Source organism: Rhopalosiphum padi, chromosome 4, assembly GCF_020882245.1.
Source record: "Rhopalosiphum padi isolate XX-2018 chromosome 4, ASM2088224v1, whole genome shotgun sequence".
In the NCBI taxonomy this organism is placed as follows: domain Eukaryota; kingdom Metazoa; phylum Arthropoda; class Insecta; order Hemiptera; family Aphididae; genus Rhopalosiphum; species Rhopalosiphum padi.
In genome coordinates this window covers 35,306,055-35,330,699 of record NC_083600.1, presented here as the reverse complement: position 1 = coordinate 35,330,699, position 24,645 = coordinate 35,306,055, and the positions used below count along the sequence as shown (strand labels likewise).

Below are 24,645 nucleotides of genomic sequence, written 5' to 3'. Positions count from 1 at the left end.
ATATATACACGTATAATATACGTATGTTATGTATATTATCGAGTGTCGTGTATAATACAATATATATATTATTATCATCGTCATCGTCTATATTCTGTTAAAGATGATGGTAGCCGCAGACTGCGAGTAATCGGAAAAATTAAAACCGAATTCGCCGTGCCAAAACGACACGCGCAGGACTTGGTTACAGTTATTAGTTATGATAGGCATAACAATAAAACACGATTTAATATATTCTATAGGAACAACAAAACATGTATTTTATTATATTCGGGTTACACGATAAATGATTCTATATAATATGAGTATTAGGTACTATAGGTAAACAATATACATATAGTTCTTAATAGTACGTAATTATTTATATAATTTAGAAACAATATAATAATGAGGGTATAATAAACAATAATTACCAATAGTGGTCACCAAAAAAGTTTTATCAAATATTGTTAAGGTGTGGTTTTGAGGGAAATCATCCAGACATAATATGCATAATATTTGCGTTATTTTTAATTTTACATACACACTATAAAACTAATCCTAATGGAAAAAAACGCATATTCACAACTTAACGTCTAGTGACACTTATAAACATAATGTATTTTATAAATTGGTAATTAGTAATTACAATAGGTACTTAAAAATAAAATAAAAATAATATTTTTACACAATACAAATTGGTAGGTAACTATGATATAGAATATACATAATATTATAAGGATATGGAAGATAAAATTATAGAAGATTTACTGATAAGAAAATACGTCATCTTATGATGGCGCAATGTTCCATTTCAATTGTAAATGTTTACATCCGCTCAAACAATTAATTAATTCTACTAAAGCACCAAGCAGTATCTAACTAGTAGGGCAGTAGGTATATACAAAATACATATATTATATACGTATATATTGGAGTCTGGAAGTGTGGAATGTTTTTTTGCAGTATATCAGAATATTATTATTTATTTTTGAGCATTTTTAAATATCCGGCCTCTGGCCATTTACTCGTGCACGAAAACAGTAAAATACATAATAATATCTACCTAAAATAATATACTCGGAATATTTTCGCCGAATAACGAAAGTTAAATACTGATTGAAGTACGTACCTTGGCCATGGCAGTAACGAAATAGACTTTTATTGCGACTTATGTTTTATTATATTACGGAATAAAAAGAAGTTTTTTCATTGATACATTTTAGTTTTAAATTTTAAAAAAGAAACTTTTATAAGCTTAAATACTGATTAAAAATTTGGTTATAAAACAATTTTCTTTGTTTGATATTTTTTCCTTTTGTTAACAAAATTGTTCTATCAAATGGAATAAGTTAGATTATAGCTGTTTACTCTTAACTAACATATTTTGTACAGAGTTGGTAAAAAACTTATAATGTCATTTAATACATATCATTACACAAACATAGATAATACATGTATCTACTCGGATACTCTTTATATCAATGAAAGAATGTATACATTGAAATAGGCAAACTAAATAATTTATATACGTATTTCAATTTAAAATTAAAAATATTACACACGAATCACGAGAATTCTAATGATTATAATGACACATGGTATACCTATAGGTACGTATACGTATCATTAATATTTTTTCTAACGTTTTTCTAACTTAAATTACAATTAAAAGGATTACTTTTTATTTCACATTTATATCCATACATGAGCATTTTCATCACTGGGATTGGTTCTAGCACCTATATTAATTTTTAAAATTCTTAATGTTTCCAATAGAAGAAAACTTACTTTTGTGTTCCACGGTCCATGACCCTTGTCCAGAGATATTACGAAAACGTTGTATACCTCCAACACGAGGGCGATCGATATTTACAATGGAAAATTGTACGCTATAAAAATAACAAAATGGAATGAAAGCTATCACAGAAATAATAAGCGGGAACGCAATAAAGAAAAATCGAAACTTCATAATAAATAAATCGTATTCTCAAAATAAAAAAAAAATTATAAGAGTTACTAGCCAATAAATAACGTCTACAAACTGGGAAAAGCGAATACGCTTGCATAAGTAGGTAATTGAGAAATGTTAATTTGATTGTCAATATTTCCACATTAACATTTATATTTATATAATTTAATTTTGTTCAAACACCGCACATTATACTATATTATAGTACAGTGGAGGTCAAGTTCAAAAATTAAATTATTTAAAGGTGAAATGCCACTTTTTAACACCTTGTACTTGAGATGTATACGTGTACACTGTACATCAAACGGCGGATACGCGCATGCAATCGCAAATCCAATTGGAGCCTGGAGGATGACCACTTTAGTTCGTAAATCGCGCATAAAAATCGATTAACCTATATGCCTAGCTAGTAACATATTCATAAGACATGCCGACACGACTGCGGTACAATTTTTTTTTGTTGGGGGGGGGGTACCTACGTTGCGTTGACGCATTATATTAATTATATGCGTATACTGTGTTGTTGGTTTGAAAAATATCGATGCGTAAATATCTGCGTCGATCTATAGTTATTCATGTTATTCACTTTATTGCAGAGTGCGATGAAATTCGCGCTCCGGACAAGCGCGCAACGATTTAGGAATGCTGCGATGACTACGATGACGATCATAAATTACTATCTTTTTTATTCCTATATACATACAAGGAATATTATATATACATACGTCATACACAAATACGCACACGCAAGAGCGCCCTTGCGGTTAGAGGGACGAACGAATAAAAAAAATAGAAAGAGATAGATATAGATAATGAGATAATGAAAAGGAAAGGGAATGATAAACGAAATACGATAATATATGTCTTAACATTATCACATCGTTGTTTGTTCACGTCGAGATCATGAGTAACAGCGTGGCGACGGTTACCGTGGTGACAGCGGCTGCGGCCGTGACGGCGACTGTGGCGGTGCCGCCGCATGCTAGTTGTTCGCGGTGATACGGTACGGTGAGCGGCACGTCCTGCGGCGGCTTGCACTTGTTGTCGTCCGACCCGCCGCCGCACAACTCCTCGCACGCCGGACACACGATGACGCCCTTGTGCAGCCAACCGTTGGCTACCAGCCGGATGACCAATTCCTGGCCCGGGAAGTAGCACGTGTACGTGTGATTGGACACCTGTAATGCACATAAACAAATACGTCATACGATATTATAATATGGTGTATTATATACAGTGATACGCCAATTGTATATTTTATATTATAATACTGCACTATACGATAACGAAGAATATAAATATTAAGCAATTATGGATACATCAATGAGTCATGGATAGGCCATGGCGTGAATTTACACGAATTGTTATCTTAGTACTGGGCAATGACTATATTGCATTGTCAATGATATGGATGGGATCATGGGATCACGATCATTGTTTTTTTAAGTGAGGAGAAAAAATACTATAATAAAATAGGCAGCTGTGCTCATTGCTCACTCTGCTCACCCGCTGAGTCACATCAACTCACCAGAGAGCTTTGCCATAGACACCCAAATGTCAATCCACCCCTACCGATACGCTTTTAGCCAAATTAATATGATATTTTTATCTATTACCTATAATCTATTCTGTGATGATACGTAGTCGTGTCTACAAATTCCCGTCCTCACTACTAATGGGAAAAGAAATTTAAAGTTGATTCAAACATTTTTGACATTAAAGCCCTTCCAAAGAAAAATTGTACATAATTATTATTTTACTGATTTAAATAATTGAAAATGATCTGTTATTTTCAGATTACAAAAATAAACTACACAGTGTTACATAACACTTCCTATATATATATACATTCTGAGAATACAATTAATATATTTTGTTCTGCTGGAAAACAATTAAGTAGTATTCAAAACTACAGAAAATACTATTGTATAGCAAATTATAATTTTCTGATACTTAGTTTGTACTACTTTGAAGTTTCTTATGATTCAATTAAAATGTACGAAAGTTTTAGATTATTTTATATACTTTCTTTTAAAACTATGTAAGTAAGCTTTTAAATAAAGTAATTTATCTTAAACGCAAGTTAATTAAATTCAGATTTTTTTAAGCTATATACGTACAAGGATATTTCTTTTAAATAAAAATGTATTTGTATAAAAACAAATTTAGTAGATATTAAAAAGCTATAGTATTTTATAAGATTAGTTATAGGTACTTTATTCTTTAAAATTAAATAATCTATTTTTTTTTTATTATTATCAACTACACAAAATGCATATTGTACTAAATTAAAAATACGGCGTAGTACACAGTTTATATAATAAATTATGATTGAAAACAATATAAGTACTTAGAATAAGATGTTTTAAAAACAGAATAATTAGATTACAATACCTAGGAAACTCAATTAAAAGGTCGCTAAGAAAAAAAAAATGAGCCGTCAATCGGAAATAGGAATTAATATTTAGAACCTACTACAAGCCAATAAATGTATAAATATATTAGTTACCTACCTACCTATATGGTTAATTATAATATGATCGATATTACTGAAAAATTATATTGAAGATTTATATGTCTGATACTCAGTTATTTAACTAAAAACTAATTTTAACATATATATGTATAATTTTAATTTATATTCTGTTTGATAAATACCATTGAGAAAAATCAAAACATCTATTAATAGATTCGTCTCATTAAATAATTCAGATAATATTTTAAAAAATCACTCGAATTACATTTTTACAACATGTTTTAATAATTGAAGTAGGGAAATACTTACAACAATATGAAGTCTTCCATTTTGACAGCTATATTCGTAACATCCAGAGCCCCAGTGTTGCCATTGTCTAACTTGTTTGCACGTTTGTTCTTCCCACATCTGATTAGTATGGTCGAAACATTTAGAATTGTCTCCATATACTTCTAACGCAAAGTTCTTATCCGGATCTATATAGAATAAGATAAAATTATCAACTGTGTATTGAGAAAGTCTATTATTTAGATAATTTTATGGTCATCGAACATTAGAAAACTACAATACATTTATTTTTCTTTCAACTATGTTTTGGTCCAACTATAACTATATTGTACTACGAGATAACAAGAGTTACTTAGATTTCATAAAACTAAGTCTATTATATAAATCGAAATTAGATTATAAGGTGTCTGTTGCATGTCAATAATCGATGATATACACAGAACTTTAAAAAGCAACACGCATTTACATTTTTTTATTTTATACAACTCGACAACTACAACGTCTTGAATAAAACGATTAAATTATGTTTTACTTTTAAATTTACCAATACATATAACCTAATATTATATCTGATACAGTGATGCATATTATATTAAAATTTTATTGTATTATTCAATACTTATATTAATTTAATATCATAATCATTGATCTGAACAGCAATAGTGATGCATGTCATTCAAAGTATAATATATTTATGTACTTACGTGGATTATTTTCTGGATACTGACAATGTGATCCTCTTATCACCACACTTTTTGACCTCCATATAAACTCTTGTATATATGGACAATAATCCGCTAGACTTACAGATCCTCCGTAATATGCTTCACGACCGGGTGTTACGTGTGGGATGTTATCAAAGTTCTAAAATAATATAATAAAAATAAGAATAAATGCAATTACTAGATAGCTACAATAATAATAAATAAATATAGTGATTAATAGTGTTAACATTATTAAAGTATTTCTATACAACTTTAAAAATGTGTACTTGTTTTAAGTTAAAATGAACATTTTAATAGAAGTTTTAAAGTTTATTTAAATTAGACTCCAAATCCCACTCTTTATTTTAGGTATTTATTTTTATTTATTTTTCAAGATAATGGACTGCGCTGAACATATTCCTGTAAGAACCTATAACCTAGGTATTAAGGTTTTAAAAGATTTAATTTAAAGTTATATTACAATTTTTCCATATTTTCTAAGTATTATAAAATCGATAAACTTTTATATCCGAGTGTTTTTTTTTATAGATATTATTGCTGTTAAATTAAAATTATTATACAGTACTAGTAAAATATGATAAATTTCTACCAAGTATCTGATTATGTCCGTACTGTTTTTAAATTTATTTATTTAAAAAAAAAAAATGGGTATTTTAATTTTTATAAATTCAAAAGGAAAATTTATAATTTTGAATCAATAATATACTCGTATATCTGTACTTGATATATTTGTGATTTTCAAATAAATATTCATTTAATAAAACTATTGTAAGTAGATAAAACACGAACTTTAAAAAGAATTATATTATTTTACAACATAATTTACTGTATTTTTGTAAAAATATCCTAAAAATGTATATAAGATTCAATGTATTATTCAATTTCCTATTTGTTCTATATTATTATTCCTTTGGTGCTTTAGAAACAGTTGATTTTACATATATTATACGTAATTATATTATTTATGTTACACTATTGTACCTATATATAATACGAATAATAAAGTATTTTATAACTTACATTTTACTCAAAACAATCTATAAGTGATATATAATTATTAAAATAAGTGGGCAAATTCAATATTCAATAATTATAAAAAAATTTAGTCTAATTTTTTATTTTATTCTAAGTTATAATATTTATAATTCAAGCTATATTATAAATACAATTAGAACAGGTAAAATGTGTAAAGTAAGCTTATTTACATAAAATAAATTAAAGTAAAATCTAATAAACAAATAGGTACATTTATCTATTAGGATTAACTTTGTGGGTTATATCAAGCACAAAAAAAACTAAGTTTCATACTATCGTGGTATAAATTATAATGTATTATAATGTACAATGTTCAGTTGTATAATATAATAAATGAAGTTATAACATATTTCGTTTTTAGAATATTTACCGGTAACATAGAAGCACAAATTTTGAAACAATAATAATTACAAAGTATGTTACTGACCTGATAGAAGTTTGGTAATGGCTGTACGTGTTCGACTAGGTTGCACAATGCTACCGAGCTACGATCATCCGTACACTCGGTTTCCAGAGGATCTCTTTTCACCTTATTACAAAATGGATGGATGGATTGGCCTTTGGCACGTTTCATGTCCATCCATTGTTTACAGCTTTTTGTTACAAAATCACAACCCAAGTTTTTGCCCCAACTGAGATCCTGGGCTAATGAATAATTAGCTTTATACCATCCAGTATCTTCCATCAGAGCTAGAGTTAACCGCGAATATACAGGATTCTGTGTGTGAGTACCAGTCATTGCTTCATTCTAGAAAACGTTTAAATATAACAAGTTTTAAATGAAATAAAGTGGTATAATAGTAAAGTGGAAAAATACAGTAAACGATTTAATGATAAAATATAATGCTGGTACGTGACTCAACTCTCGAATATTATAGTCAAGTTCGATAATTTTACGCTTCTATACCACTAAACTCTTAGAAATAATTACACCTACTTTAGGCTGAGGAATTAACTTTCCTTGAAAAATTAGGTTATGGTTAATAGGTATTTATAGTACGCTGTAAAGGTATGATGACCATACATATTCTTTTTTGATACATTTTCCTAGTGTCCTTAAGAATAGTGTTAAGTATATTTGTTGAAAATATTAAGGTGTAAGACATGGTAATGATTTTTAATAATTTGATTATTTATTTGTATTTTATTTGACCCCCATATGCATAATAATACAAGATAATATATAATTTTATTGAAGTGAAATATATAGGAAACATATTATTATTAGTTATCTAATGATTTTTTTAAAGTTTAATTTTTTCAATAACAATATACTAGAATTTCTTATATTATAAATATATTAAGTTCAAAGTATTTTCATCATAAAGAAACACACCTAATAAGTTGTTATAGTGATGAAAATATAATTTTAAATAATTAGTTTTTATAGTCGATAATAGAAATTGAAATTATAGACTGCAGGGGTGGCAAACCTACGGCACGCGTGCCAAAGGTGGCATGTTGATCAAATTTCAATGGTACGTGAAAAATTGAAATTATTATGCCATTTATAGAGTTTTGATTATAACTGTTATAAGAAATTCAAAGAAACTAATAATATACATTTAAAAATTATAATTATAAAAAAAAGGTGTGCATATTTAAATAAATACATAATAAATTTGGAACATTATTTTTATCCTAAGAAAATATAATTTTCTTTGGGCACGTGATAAAATTTCTAAAACCTTGATTGGGAAAATTTGGCACTTAACCCCAAAAAAGGTTCGCCACTCCTATTATAGAGTATTAAAAAATCGTTTATATAGATAGAAACTATCTTTGGACAAAATAAGTAGAATAGAATACACATTGTCAAATTTTCTCCAAGGAAAGGTTTTTTATGATAGAGGAGCAAAGTTTCAAAATGTACTTTATTTGGATTTTTATATCTGGTATTCTGGTCATCATGTGTTTTTGTAATAATTTAATAAAAAATTTTAGATAGAAATATTTCAAACCTATACATTTTTATATTTTCTTAATAATTTGTTACCTACTTGATTCAATACCTCAATTATTATTAATTTAAAAAAAAACAGTAATGCAGTAATGCTAACCTTATGGTTTTATTCACAAGTTGTAATATATATATATATATATATATATATTTTAATGATATTATAGAAATAAACAAGAATAATTTTTATTACATACAAGTCTGAAACTAAAGATCATACATTATCAGTTGGGAAAATTAGTCGACTATCATAAAGGATCCTTTTTTAGCCATATGAAGTTTAAAATATTTATTAGGTAGGTATAAGATATTTAATATGTAAATACTTATTATTAATTAAGATTATCTTAGGAAAAGTTTTAAGCATTTTGTTTCTTTGTTTTAATCGTTCAAAATAAAAATATTTAGACCGACACACATATTAGACGTATAAACGTTTACATAAAATAATTATTACTACCTATAATATGTATATTAATTTTTAAATTAGTTGTACTAGTGTACTACATAAACATTATTATAAATAAAATAATAATCTATATTATAAAAAATTAATGTATCTACTAAATAGTGGTCGTATTCGATTTATATTAATAAAATATTTGCTTGGTGTTTTTTTTATCTACAATTTTCCAAACTGTAACATATTTAAATGTTTTTACATTTATGTAAATAAAATCTATATTTTTAGGGTATTAAAAGTAATATCAAAATTTAGTAATTTTGACGAGCATTTAAAGTTTAAGAAAACATTCATTAAACGTTATGGACAATCGTGCTAAACGTTTATAATTGTTTTGAAAGTGCAATAATGATTTATAATAACCTTCAATTTTACAATAATAATAATATACTAATATTAATCACAAATGTGAGTTATTATACATAGTTTCTTCAGCACTTAATTATAAAGTGAGAATATCTGAAATAATGGATGTTTAACAACGCAATTATATGTTATTAAAAGTCTCAATTTTTGATATATTAAATGTTTAGAAAATTTAATAAAAGTCTTTATTATTGTGATAATTAGATGGATCAGAAGACTACTACATTAAAATTAAATATTTTAAATTATATATATTATATAGGAAATAAAGATGACTATATAGATTTTCAAAAATATTATAAAACACTGATTAATTTGTTTTTCTTACATTATTTTATCAAAAAAAAAGAACGCGGAAATCGTTTCATTGTATTCATAATATAATTTGAAAATTTTATTCAATTTTAGTTATTATTATTTTCATTCATTGAAAACAATAAAGGGCGAACTTTAATAAATAAATTATTTACACTTTATACATTAAAGACTATCAAGGAAGTAAACAATGGCTTGTTTATACCAATCTGTATCTTTGAAATTATTATATTAACTATTGTCTTATTGTTTTCATGGCACATACTTCCTGAAATACCGGGTAGCAACGGAATTATGAGAGTTCATTTTTTCAAATGAAAACTTATAACAAAATTAGAACTAGTTTTTAAATTAGTTTTTAAGTATCAGTCATATTGTAAAGTCTTGGACTAATAAGGTCTTATATAAGAGCAGGTTTAGGATTTATCAGTGGAAAATTGGTAATTTATTTACAATATCTGTTTGTTTATTTATAGGTCTCTGTTTATTATATAATACATAATGCATCTGTCAAGAGAAAAACTGATTCAGTTGTTACATAAGTTAATAGTTTATTTATGTCGGATTGTTTGATCAAATTATAATTAGTAAATTCAAATTAAAATTATAAAAAGTGGAAAAAATTTTGAATTCAATATTATTTTATGATATCATTATCATATAAAATAAGTAAAGCTAAGGTAAATATATTATAAATTATAAGTGTATAAAAAATAATCCTATCATGTATAGGAAATATAATCTTAAATATTTTGTAAAAATATTAGGTCTCTTATTCAGTTATTTGTTTCAGAATTTTGATGAAAAAAATTTAAATATTTCGAAAACAATTTTGTTGGTAAAAAAAAAATGCTTCAATCATGAGGTGGTTTTTAACCAGAATCTAGTTTGTAGGTAGTCAGAAGTAAACATTATAAAAACTTTTCAAAATAAAAGGCAAAAACGAAAAAAGTAAACAACATTAAAATACTGAAAAACAGAACACTAGTTTTCGTCAAAAAATTGATTATAAGAACTTGACATTTTTTTTTTTTTAGTTATTATGTATTATGTTTATTAGTATTTTCTATACACAATGAAAATTTCCAAATACTAAGATTAATTTTAAGCAATTATTTAGTGGTAAATATAAACTAGGAATCTATTCACACTGTACTTAGGTTTTGACTCATAAAGTAACAACAATAATAAATGATAGGTGTTTTTTTGGCAAAAATCAGTTCAATCTATCAAATTATTAATAGAAAAATAGATTAATACCAACTAGGTAGTTAAAAAAATAAATTATAAAATATTCTTAAAAATCGACAAACCGAAAATCTAAATATAAAATCAGTACGCATTACCTTAAATAGATACTTAGGTATAACTGTAAAGTTATTGTTTAAATTATTTGTGTATTTAATCCTACATAAATATTTATTTTAATTTTTTGTTTGATATTAAAAATAGTTGCTGAACGATTTTTATATATAGCTACAAATTAATTTAATACATTGTAAACATCTTTTTAAAATTTAATTATTAAATATGATAATTCGTATAAATTAAAAATGATCAAATTATTATTTATTAAGTAAAATTGATTTATTAAAATAATGTTAGGTATTGACATTGTGTTAAATATGTTGATATAAGTTTTTAATGCGCAAAAATGAAGTTTCTTTTTCTCAATTAAATTTGACCCTTAGAAATTATAATATACTATGAACTTTATAACAAACATCAAATTCCTTGAACTTCAAACATTTTATAAACTTATAAAATCCTCGAAGTGTAAATCTAATTTCAAGATATTCTAAATATTGGTTATAAGTGTAGAAAACAATATTATTGGTGTTTACAGGCAATTTACAAAACAGTTGGTTTATTGATTAGACTTTTTATTTTATGATTGATGCTAATTTTATCAATGTTATTTTTTATCGTCTTATACGATATACATATAACCAAATTTACTGATTACTTTAGCAGATTGGAAAAATTTAAAAACTCGAAGAAACTCATTTGAAAAAATAAGAGAAAGAGGTATCTCATAATATGTGTCATACTCAAATCCATCATTTTTGTTTAAAATAAACTTTCAAAATTGAAGAAATATTATACAATATGAAATATTTCGACACAATAATCAACTTAAAAAAAGAAATTCTAAAACGAGACCGATAAATTTAATTAATATGTAATTGTATTATACGCGTATGTGTTTTAAAGTGAATAGATATAATTACCATAATTTTAAGTTAATTTTTAAAGTAAATACCTCAAAAATTCTTTTTTCCCAGTGAGTGAGAGCAGTACCATCTTCCCCTTGGTCTTCCAGTTCAGCCCCCTCTAAATATGAGCAGTTGAAATGTTTTCGAACTTCTTCTACGACTCGAGGTGTTACCATCATTTGAACTTCTTTGTCGACTACGCCGCCATGTACTGTCCAATTGCGTCTTACCACCGTCTTGATTACTTTGTCACTCCACTGCCTTGCTTGAAGTCTAATATAATAATCAAACGATTGTTTGTAAGTTATACTTATTATTATATGTTAAACAACAGAAAATATATTGGAGGGAATTATCGTATTTTTTACTTAATCGGCCATCGATTAATTTAATAAAACTACAAGAATGGATTTAAATTTTTAGTATCTATTGAATTTATATGCACCAGTCTAGTACTTTATATGTTAAAATATTATAATAAAATAAATCAAAGTTAACTAAATAAAAGATCTAAATTTTAGAAATGTTCAACGAATAATAAATGAAAACGCAAAACTCAATAAGGTACTGTCAAAGTACATCATTCATTAAATTAAAAAAATGTTAAGTGTGTTTAACTATATCTAAGTAGTAATTATCAATCATAAAAATATAAAATGTAATTTTTAGTATTAAAATTTGTTATAAAAAAAATAATACATAATTGTATTTTTATTTATTTATTTACGTCAGCCAAATAAATTGAAAATCAACAAAAGTATGAAATAAATTGTAATGATTCGAGAATAAAATGCAGCGATAATATTGATGTTAGTAGTCATAACGAGTGAACCCAGCAAGGACATACCTAAAATATATTAAACATTTCGCGTCACAACGGTAGGTACTTATGAACAAGATGACTGATTTAGTACCTATAAACTTAGGCCTAAGTAAAAATCCAGATCTAGGGATTTTAACTTCTGGGGATATTAATAAAATCGACTATTTTTATTGAAATAACTAAGTTGTAACTAATAAATTTAATTATAATATTAAATACCCTTAAAAAATATATTATTTTGTTTGTGGTTTAATTTATATTTTTATACTCGCTAGTATTAATATTTATACAGAAAATAATAAAACAACAAAAATCGTTTCAAATAAACATAATGTAAATCATGTGGTAATTTTAATTGTAATGTTCATCGGTTAATATTTATAAATATCTATTTAATATTTTTTTATTTACATTTATAACATATTTGTTTAGATATATTTTATCAATAATCTTTAAAATATTTGCTATTAAATAATAATCAAATAATTTGAATTGTACAAACATACCAAAATTCTTTATTTTATATTAAAAATAATTTAATAAATTAAACAACTAATTATTATTTATTATATAAAAAGTATTTTTACATGTATTGGTTACAAAAATTCTTTAGAAATTTTATGATATTTTGAAAATTTGTTTTAGATGTTTTAGTTAATACAATTATTAAATTGACTATCATTAGGCTTGAGATTGGAAAATGTAATACAAGGATTATTATATAGTTAGGTATATAATATTTATTATACATATACGCGTAGTTCTTTGAACTATTTCTGAAAATTACGTATTGATTTATCATTTTATGTATGTGAAATTCGATCATGTAATACACTTAACTTGTTTTCAATTATGAAAATGGCAAGACACGCTTTAATTTGGTTTGCTACTTAACCAACCTGTCATTAATGTATAAACTACAAAAGAAAAATACATTGACATGTACAATTTACTCCCTAAATAATTTTAAAAATATTACAGCCAAGTACGAATCCTTGGTTCCCCTCTCCTAAATCAGGCACTGAGTATAAAATTAATTGGTCGTTTAGCTTACTTCTCGTTGAGCCTGGGCTTGCCGTTGTCTTCCCTGGCAGTCAGTGGATACCCATTAGCGTCTCGGTAAAATGCAAACAGGCTTACGGAGAAACCGAGCGCGTGCAGTATTTCGTGCTTGACCGTGGACAGGAGCACTTCAAGCTCCTGCGGCTTAGTGCTAATGCTCTCTGGACACAGGTTGGCATGTCCGGCAATCGGCCGGTCCAGCGACGATTCCTGCTGGCAGTGGGCTGCGTACGCCACCGTCAACCCTTTGTGGCACCGTTCCGTCTCCATTGCGCTTACGTAGAACACGAAGTCAGCTCCTTCAATGCCCACGCCTGATTTTGAAGTTCCCGTGCCACAATCCATGCCCGATGCGTTACACGTTTTGCATGCCTAAATAAATAAAGACACTCGTTACATAATATGTAGCTGATTAATTCGAACGGGGGTTTTTTTTATTTATACTCCTTTCATCCATAGCCGGTGATTCATCAATCGTGCTCACCTTTTTTTATTTTTAAATTAATTTAATCAAATTCTCTTATTTTTGTAATTTTTAGTTATACTTAAAGGTAATATTTTAAACTACTTTGAATTTTATATAATTTAAGAATTTTTTTTTTTTTATATTAAAAATAACCATTTATTACAATTTATAATCAAACATCATACAATTTCTATGGTTTGTCTACTTCCTATAAGCAAAGCTTGTGTTGGAGGTAGAATTTTTTTATTAAATTTAGTTTACAATTCTACGTTATATAGGCACAAACATTTTATTTGTTTATTAAACATTAATTTTTAAAATCAATACAGCTGATTAAAGAAAATATTAACCAAGATAAAATAGCACAGAAAAAAATGTCAAGTACAACAAAACGATACAGTAAAAAACAACAAAGTTATAAACGTCAAAATATAGGTTTTAATTAAAAATCACATATATCATTTTTCAAATAAAAATAATAAAAATCGAGCGTTTGATCTAAAACGATAGATATCATAATATAATCCTGACTTAATTTATTGTTATTGACAATGAAACATTAATATTAAAATTGAAATCAAACTTGATATAATGCTGAAACTAATTAAAATGTTTGTCCTTGTGTACTTTTAAAATTATAATTTTGTAGTTTTTTATTTGGCTTTATCCCGTATCATTTTAACCGATTACCATTAACAATATGTGTAATATACTAGTAATAAGACCCTTAGATGTTTGGAGTCAAGTGCACGTGTACCCTGATTTTACTTGCATAAACATAGCCCACCATAAACAGGTGATTATTTGTTCCATAGACAAATGCTTATAATATAATGCATTTAAAAATTAAAATACATGACCTAGCACGGTATATTATGTTTAATGTGAGCATTGATGAGTTTCGCCACGCTTATATTATAATATCATCATGCTATAATGATATGGCAGTTCTGGAGTTCTGTATTCCAAGACACCGCAAATTACAATATTCACATATATGGTTCACATTATATGGTTCACCATAATATAATCGTTTACGTTAAGTTAATTTAGGTACTTTATTACTACTTATTATATACTTAAAGATATTTAAACTAATCATAAATTAATAATTTAATATAATTAAACGAAAGACATTTGTTACAATAATACCACGGAAATTAAAATATATATATTTTTAATTCAATATCTATTTTATTATTATTACACATTTTACCTCCAAATGCTCTTCGGGAACTTGTACTTCACCGCACATTGTTCGGTCTTCACATGCATTCTTGCAGTATGGATGAGGATCCCCTTTTCGATAAAAAACTTGATTGTTAACACATTTTCTGTAAAAAAATTCAATAGATACATTTATTAAATTTACATCTTGCTAAATTAAAATATTAAAAAATTGATCAGAATTCAAAAAGTACAAGTCTTGTATTATTAATCCACATCTGGATTAAAATTGTAAATACTTTCTATTCATTTTTTGAGATTAAAATTTGTTTATGAGGGCAAGTCTAAATATATTACACAATGAATAGCATAGCTATTATATTATAATATATATAAAAAGTTCCCCACACTGATTAATTCACTGAGTGATTTATAAAAATATTTATAATTTATAGAAATATGATAGCTATTACTAACTCGAAATGTTCGTAGTACATAGATACCATCTCGTATGATTGCACTAATAAAGGATTTTCCTAAATTTGTATTTTAAAGAGACTTATAGATAGATTTGCTGGCTCACAAAAAACGAATATGTTTTTGTTTATTTAATGTTGTCATTGGTTACAGAAAATGAAATATCATTTTATTAGAATTGGGTAAAATTTGATATTTTTATTTTATATTTAAAGAAATAATTTAATAATTGTGTAGTTCACATTTAAATAAGTTTAGGACAATGTAAATCCACAAACATTATTTAATTTGTCACAGGCAACGCCGTGAGGGATCAGCTAGTACTATATATGTATATTTTATGGCTTGTATTAGTGTGAGCTAAAAATTCAATTTAGTAATAATTTACATTTGCATTGTATTTTAATAATATCAAGAACGTACTGTATATGCATTGTGTGTAAATATAAAAATTACTATCTACTTTTTCGTATTTATACCGATAATTACCGATAAGTAATCAATGATTTACTGTTTTAGATTCTAAGTGGAGCTCAAAAGGAGTGTGCTATGTTTTGTGTGTGTATGTTTGTGTGTCATCACCTTTTGATATACTAAAAAATTATTCAATCTTCAACTTTTTGGGTTAATAATAAAAAATTCCTAGTACCTAACAAAGTATCGGGAGAAACTTGAAAAAAGAATTAGAGAAAACTGGGAATTCTTATATAAAACCAGTTTCTGGCCAAATTGATTTTATTTTTTTGTTGTAATTAAAAATTAATAACCATAAACTTGATATTATCATCAAATATTTATATGAAACATATTTAGATATGATATAATTATAAAATAATTTGTCTCTTCTTAATTATAGTAAACTATAGATACCTGAAATGTTTGACTTATTTCAGTTTTCCATTGATTTATGTACAATAATATTTTTATCTGTGATCAAAAATCTTGAAAAATTAATACATGGGTCCCTTATTAGTTATTTTTACTACAATTAAAAAATACCGAAAATATATTTAATTTTTTTTTTAACCGTTTAAAGATTAAAATTTCTAATAATCATTAAATGACAAAGCGATGAAAATTATTTTATAGTTAAAAATGTTCAATTGTAATAGGTATACCTATTAAGCTTTGCAAAGCTTAAACAATTTAAAGAAGATTCCTTATAAGTTATTCTAAAAGCAAACTATTCAATGCCAAGGTTAACACGACAACTATTATATTATAGCAAAATGATTTCCCTGTTTTTCAATTCAATTTTAATGGTTTCAGGATTGAATATTTTTTTGAAATTATAACTTGAATTATGCCAGATGTTATTATTTTTCACCATAATTAACGCTATCTTAAAAGTTGTTAATATATATAATTTAAATTAATTTTGTTCTTTATTCATTTCTGATTATCTTAGAACTATTAGACATAGCAATATTTCAATAAAAATGTCAATTAATTCTTACATATAATTTCCTTTTATTAATGCATATCATTAATTTTAAATAGATTTTTCACATAATTACCGGTTGAGTCGAATAACGTTTTCAGTTTTGCGAACCATGAGTGCTTGTTCCCAAAAACGTACAGCTTCCGGTAGTATGGTATTCTAAAAAGAAAAGAAACAATGATCAACAACATTTTGATTACATTTGAAATGTGACAGTACCAGAGAATAAAATCAATTAATCGGTTGGCTAATTAAGCCATTTAGTTCTTAAGCCATTTAGTAGGTCGCGTAGTATAATGTGAAACTGTTATCAATGTGATCCCCTTACAAGGCAATGGTGTTATCCAATAGTATACCTACTCTTATTATTAGCTTTAGACGCTTTCTAATATCCAGTTAACCGACACGTGTTACTCATTGAAAATCGTTTCACATATTATAATGGTCCAATCTTGATAGTGCACATAAAATTACGAATTTCGTATTTGTATTTTTTGTTATTAGCATATTCTACATCTAAACAATTGATTTGACAGTTTTGATATAGGTAAAATTATGTAACAGATTTGTGGATTCTTTACCTCACAATTTTAGATTCTGCATATAAAACTAGAAATTGGTTTTAAACTTTAGATATTTTTGGAAATATATTTGCAAGTAGTAATGTCTAATATAGTTCAATGCATGTAGATAGTAGATATAAATTTCTTAAAGTATTTTTTTAGATATGTTCGATAAAAAATTTAGCCCAAGCATATTCATTAATAAAAATTGGTGATAAATGAGAAATCATAGCTTTTAAATTCAACAATATCAATATAATACATATATTCTGTCATATTACGTAAAAGTGATGAGCAAAGTTTCCCTAAGTTATTTATACGCAAAGCGCAACTATTATTATTAAACCATTAAAATAATAGATCTCCACAGTCAAAAAAAAGAAAAATTATTAAAACGGATTAGGGTTGTTGTCAAACATATTCTACATTAATTCAGATTTTATTACAATATGTATTTTATTATTTTTAGATTTTCAAACAAGTTTCAAAGATAATAGGATAATTGATGTTTCGTAATAGGGGAAAAAATCTTTCAATTATATACTCTATAATATATTGCAACATAAATATGAAAAACGAATGAGGAAATTAATACTATTCAATAATGGCTATAAGTTTAATATATTTTTTATCTGTTTTACATTATTATTAGTATACGTTAAATTAAATACCTATACCAATTAATTTTTCAAAAACAAGAATATTTTTTACATCTATGACCATTACACAAAGCTATTGTCCAAATAAAGATTTATCATTGAATTCAAATTTTTACACACCTATAATAGCTACTCATTAGAGACCTAATGTACAATAGAGCGGTATCTACTTGCCTAAATTATTTTGTGTTTTTTTTTCGTTTATTTTGAAAAAAAAACTAGGAATTTTGATTTTGATCTTTCAATTACACTTCATTTGCTATCAAAAACTACTATCAAAGTATATTATGTACTAATTTTTGTGTACACTAATAAAAAAACATATGATTGTACAAAATCAATACATTCATGGCTTTACTCAGAATTTAAATATGATTAAAATTAAGGGAGTTTTCTATGTATTTTTTCATCTACATTCATGAGAGGACTGAAAACACTAAAAAATATAAAACATACTTTTTTAACCTGTATATTTATTATTTTCAGAAATAAAATACATGACATGTACAGATTACTAATTTTAACTTTTTCTTTATCCCTATGGAGTATATTTTTATGAGTTTTAAATTTATTTTCTAACAAGAGTTATGAAAACCCACATTTTAATTTATTCACCATTTGAGTTATACATAATTTCAAACATATCAAAAGAAAATTTACGAATTTGTAATAAATAAGTTTTTATTTGCCATAATTAATGGATTTAAATAATCATTAAATAAACAAAAAAATGAAAATCTATTGAAGTAAGAATTAACTAAGAATAAAAAAATGGTTATACTTGAAAAATTGTAAAGTATATACTTGGTGTCTTTTAAATTCATAATAAACATAGATGACTAAATATAGTATGACGGTTTTTATGATACTTTATAAGAAAAGCTTTTATGATATAACTTTAATAATTTATAATTATATTAACTTATCAATAATTTGACCAAATGCTCATAATTTCTGGAAAAGGTAATAAAGAAAGTGCTGGAAGCAATGTCATAACTTAATTTCTTTTCTATAAAAACACACAATTATATATATTGCAAATTTAATTCAATCTATAAATTATTTTATGTACGCAATACACAATGTTACAAAACAATTTTAACTTACATGTTTACGTAAATATCCAGTTAAGAATACAAGCAGATTTTATTCAGAAAAAATATGGAATAGATTTTTTTCTTTTTAAAGAATTATTGTTGAATATTTAATATTTTTTAAATATTTATATGTTATATTCAATGAAAAATTATTAATAAACAAAAAACAATTATTATTCATTTTTAATGACATTTTAGTAGAAGATGCAATAGTTTAGATTGTATAACATATATTTAAATACATAAATATTTACATGAATAATTAATTATAAAAATTGAAAGGCTGTCAAATTCTTAGATAAAATAAATTGATTTTGCAATTCGTTTAAATATTTTTTTGTCGTTTACGTTTTAACAATATAATTATTTTTTAATCGATTAGAAAAATTTTAATATTTTATCATTAGTTTCTTTATTATATTTCTGATACTAAATGTTCCAAATATTAATAACGTCAAGTTATATAATAGTGATTTGTGCTAAATTTAGGTAGTAAGACAGACGAGTGCCCTCTCGTCTAATCTGCCTCTTGTAAAGGAGTCCTAATAAATATTTTTTTATACCTAAGAGTATTTGTTATTTATTATAATATATTAATGAATAATATAGATTTGAATTTAAACAGAATAATTTGTTAATTTAATTTAATATTTTTAGATTATGTTATAGTATACAATAAATATGTATTTTTAATATTACGACAACAATTATTATACAATATTCTTATAGATATATAATACACCAAACTATTTATAATCAAATTATATTAAAATTTAAAACGTATAAAAAAACAAAATTAATTAAAATTAAAATTAATAATACTAAAATAGAGTATTTCTATACTTCGATTTCTTTTTAAGTGTTTTTTATAGTCTACGCTCTTTAAAAAAAATGAAACATTCTTTGTTATAAGCAACTCTACTCATGTTTATATAGTAGAAAACATTTTTGGTATACCAAGATTTTGTAACTACCTTGTGTACTTAATATAACTACACTTATTTGTGTAATTTATCATGCAATTGAGTTAATTTTAATACAATATTTCATACGTTATCAAAACCACACATCATGTTTACATTTTTACTTACTAAAATTAATATAAAAATTAGATAAACATTTTAATAATTAAATTTTAAATTCCGAACGGAGTGATATGAATGCATTAATTTTACAATGATATGTGTGTTCTTTTTTTTTGTGTGTCTGTCATCATCATGTTTTGGAGTAGTAATAAAGCTTTGATTTTTTCACTTCAGCCTTTTTTTAAGAATGAATCTAGTAAGTACTTTGGGGGGGGGCGGTCAAAGGTAAAAAATTTCCAGTAGTTTTCAAATGCGTCTGGAAAACCCGTAAAAAAGTAACAGAAAAACGGGAATTTATACGCATAACCAGTTTTTGACAAAATCGATTTTTTTATTTTGCTGTAACTCAAAAACGAATCATTTTAAATACTTGAAACTTTCACCAAATCATTATATTAGTGTTATCTATTTACGATTAAATTAAGTCAAATATTTTGACTTTTTTTAAGGTATTTGCAAAATAACTGAAATTTTTTAAATTTTTTTTCTTGAAATGCCGATAAGAAAAATTTGGCACACCAAAAAATCTTTAAAATGTAATACAAGGTTTATTATAAGTTTTACTTATCGTATAAAATAAAATCGTTAGTCGCAATTTTTGTTTATAAGCATTTAAAGTTCAAATGTTTACGAAATATGTCAAAATCGCGAAAATTTAAAGGAATAAAAGGTTAAAAATCCCAATACAAGGTTTTCCATAACTTTTTCTTCAGATAACTGAAAAAAAAATACTAGCATCAATAAAGAAAAATTTTAAGAGCGTTTAAGATTTAATTTTTTACGAAACCGCGTAAAATAACGATATTTTACAATTTAATTAATTTAAATATAGGTAATAATATAATATATCCTAATAATTATCCTAGACTAACAAATTATCTTCGTTCAGAATCGTTTTTCGTATACAATGATACCTGCCATTCAAATTTAACACATCCATTATAGTGATCTACTCTCCATCTCTACTACACATCAGAGCGATACCCACTTGCCCACCCTTTTTATTTTTAAATTGCAATACCATATTTAAATTAAATTTTAGAGAGATTGAAATTATTAACTAAAATTTTAAATGTATCTTTTCGTTAATACATCTGGGGTTAGAAAAAAAACTAAATGGATTAGAAACTGATCACATATTACAAATATTTAGATTATTTAAATTTTTTTAAATTATTCATTTGTTTAAAATTACAATTTATAAAAACTATAAAAGATTAATTAATATTATTAATAATTTATTGATTACAGGATTAATTAATAAAGAAATAAGCATACAAACTTTTTAAGACCCTAGCAGTCTTATAATTTTTTTCTGTCATTTGAATAATTAAAAATTAATAGTTATTTTTAATTTTTAGACTGACTGTAATTTATTGATTTCGTTAATTTGTTGTCATTAATACTTTTTAATTACTTATACAATTATTCCTCAAATAATAAAATTAAATATTTTTTAACATGCAATATAGATGTAATTGTGTGAATGTGAATAAATCAAATCTCATTAGTTTCATAGAAACTCTTTCCTAAACGAATGATTTTCAATTATTTTAAATTACTTCATAATAATTTGATAAATATAATTTATTTTATAAATTATAATAAAGATCGTTAGAGGATGTTAACGCACTGTTAGTCTTCTCTCTCTAGCCCATGCGTGACAAAGCAAATCTACATTCAGCAGAACCAATTTTCTGTTGTTAGCTCTAGTATTGGAGAGAATTAACCTTAAATTAAATGTAAGAATATTATCTAAGGTATAAGCTTGGTGATATTTCAATTTTAATATTTTCCAGGTTAATATTTATACGTTTTTTCACAACAAGTTAATTTCCTTTAATATTAAAACTAATAATATAAGAATCGTTCTGCTCAACGTGAATTCGCTATTTAGCGCGTAGGTCAGATAGAGAAAACAAATAGTGCACCGACATCCTTTTAAGTATTATTATACCTATATAGTATATACTATATAGATATAATTACCGTATATTGTTTTGTGTAACAGAAAACAAAAAATGGTTTATTTCAAATAAATAAAAATAAGGAAATTACATATTATTGAGTATTGATATTTGGTAGAATTTGAATTGTATTATAAAGACAAGACAATAAAATATTATCATTTATACACTAAGTATAGAACAATTTTATACATAAAAGTTAAGAATCTATTTTAGATTTGAATAAGGAAAATAAAATTATGTAGTAATCCAATATTCCAATGTTACTTATATAGTTTATGTTTTGCAGGTAAATTAATAAAAAAGTGATCCATCATATTTATTTTCAAATTTATTTATAAAATTAGGAAAATAACGACTAAAAAATAAAAAATAAATAACAATGAAAGTTAATAAAAATAAAATCTGGCTGCACTTATACTGGTCACACCATGAAACACTTTCGTTTAACATGACGCCTCCATTATACTTCGTATTTAGGTACACGTCATTATCGATTCTACCCACTTCTAATAAAGTTTCTCATTATAGGTAGTTGTATAATCGTGACTAGAGAAATACTACAATAAATATTTAAATAAACCCAAGAACGGACACCAGTACAGTGTCTCAAAAGATTCATGATCCAGTTCTGCGATTGTGTTTATGTAATGGTTTAACGTCTACTTCCGGACTGACTCTACGGAAACCGATTGTCGGTTTTTAACGAAAGTGTCTACAATGGCTCCAGGCGAATTAGTAGTTATTACAATACTTTGGGTGTGTATGTTTTATATAGCTACGCCAACATAGTTACCGAATCAAAATTTCTTAGAATGAGAAAATTAACAATTTATAATATTACTTAAATAAAAAAATATATTTTGGACATGAAAATATCTATGCAGAGTTACTAACGGTTATTCAAGGAAACAAAATGAAATTTGTATGTGTTCACTTTAATCATCTATAAATATACATAACCATATTCTTAAAAAAGTATAATTATTTTATTTTTTGAACACTATTTTCAACTAAGAGTTGTTAAAAATATTATAATTATTTGATCTATTAGAAAAAGCGAAAGAGCCTGCAGAAGTACTTATATAATATTATGATTAAATAGATTTAAATAAAAGTTCCATATAAAAATAGTTTTATAATGGAACACATTAGTATTTAACAACAGGTGTGCCGTCATTTTTTAAAATTTTAACGGTATTGAAAATTACTTAGCAGTTATAAAAGCGATACTAATAAGTACTAGGTTTTTGAGTGTATCCAATCCAAAATAAAAAACGTAAAATATAGTGTTTTGGGCCACTATTTTAATTTAAATAAAAGGAGTTAAATAAGTTAAAAACAGGACTAATAAATATATAATAAACATGATAATATATCAAACTGTAAAAGTAAAGTATTTGAAGGTACCTATATAACATGTATATTATTGGGACTATTATATAACATACTGATGTAAGAATTTACTTAAGTAATTTGCACGATTTATCACATTCTAATACAGAACTTTAAAATCTTTTTATTACATCCCTTTGAGAATCAACGAACAGAGTTTTTTATTTAAATGAGTGACTTAGTAATGTTTTAAACAGTACAGAAATGTACATTCAACCAAAAAAAAAAAATTTATTCTATGTAAATGTTAAATAACAAATGTACTTTAATAAACTAAAATAGTAGAAATCCAAATAATATAAATATTTTCATAGTGTCTGATCTATGTAAGGTCAACAACTGATACTATAGTAAAAGTACAGTAATTAATGCAGCAACCTTAAGTGCTATTCAATTTACCGTTTATTTTAAATTTAAATCACTCTCTCTCTCTCTCACACACACACACACACACACACTTACTCTCTCCATCTTTCTCCCTAAATTATTTTCTGAAATACCCTATCAAATATTGTTGAATTATAATTCTAAAATATTAATAAATAATCACGACGGTAAACTGATATTTTAATATTTTACCCAATGAAATGTTCAGCATTCTGGAAATTCGTCCCTTGACATAACCACTACCCTATAATTACAATTAAC

At 25.3% G+C, this 24,645-nt stretch overlaps 1 protein-coding gene across 1 annotated transcript in view; it reads right to left on the bottom strand.

Annotated features, from left to right (window-relative positions):
* Positions 1-225: 225 nt before the first annotated feature.
* LOC132929360 (leishmanolysin-like peptidase) overlaps positions 226-24,645 on the bottom strand; it is a 64,949-nt gene continuing 40,529 nt past the window's right edge. Inside the window, exons 4-11 of the mRNA XM_060994676.1 lie at positions 17,308-17,390; positions 15,363-15,480; positions 13,673-14,052; positions 11,843-12,068; positions 6,903-7,223; positions 5,420-5,579; positions 4,737-4,903; positions 226-3,129 (exon numbers count right to left, since the gene is read on the bottom strand). Of these exons, the coding sequence (XP_060850659.1) occupies positions 2,842-3,129; positions 4,737-4,903; positions 5,420-5,579; positions 6,903-7,223; positions 11,843-12,068; positions 13,673-14,052; positions 15,363-15,480; positions 17,308-17,390 (1,743 nt within the window). The 3' untranslated portion in view covers positions 226-2,841. The remainder of the gene's footprint in view (positions 3,130-4,736; positions 4,904-5,419; positions 5,580-6,902; positions 7,224-11,842; positions 12,069-13,672; positions 14,053-15,362; positions 15,481-17,307; positions 17,391-24,645) is intronic.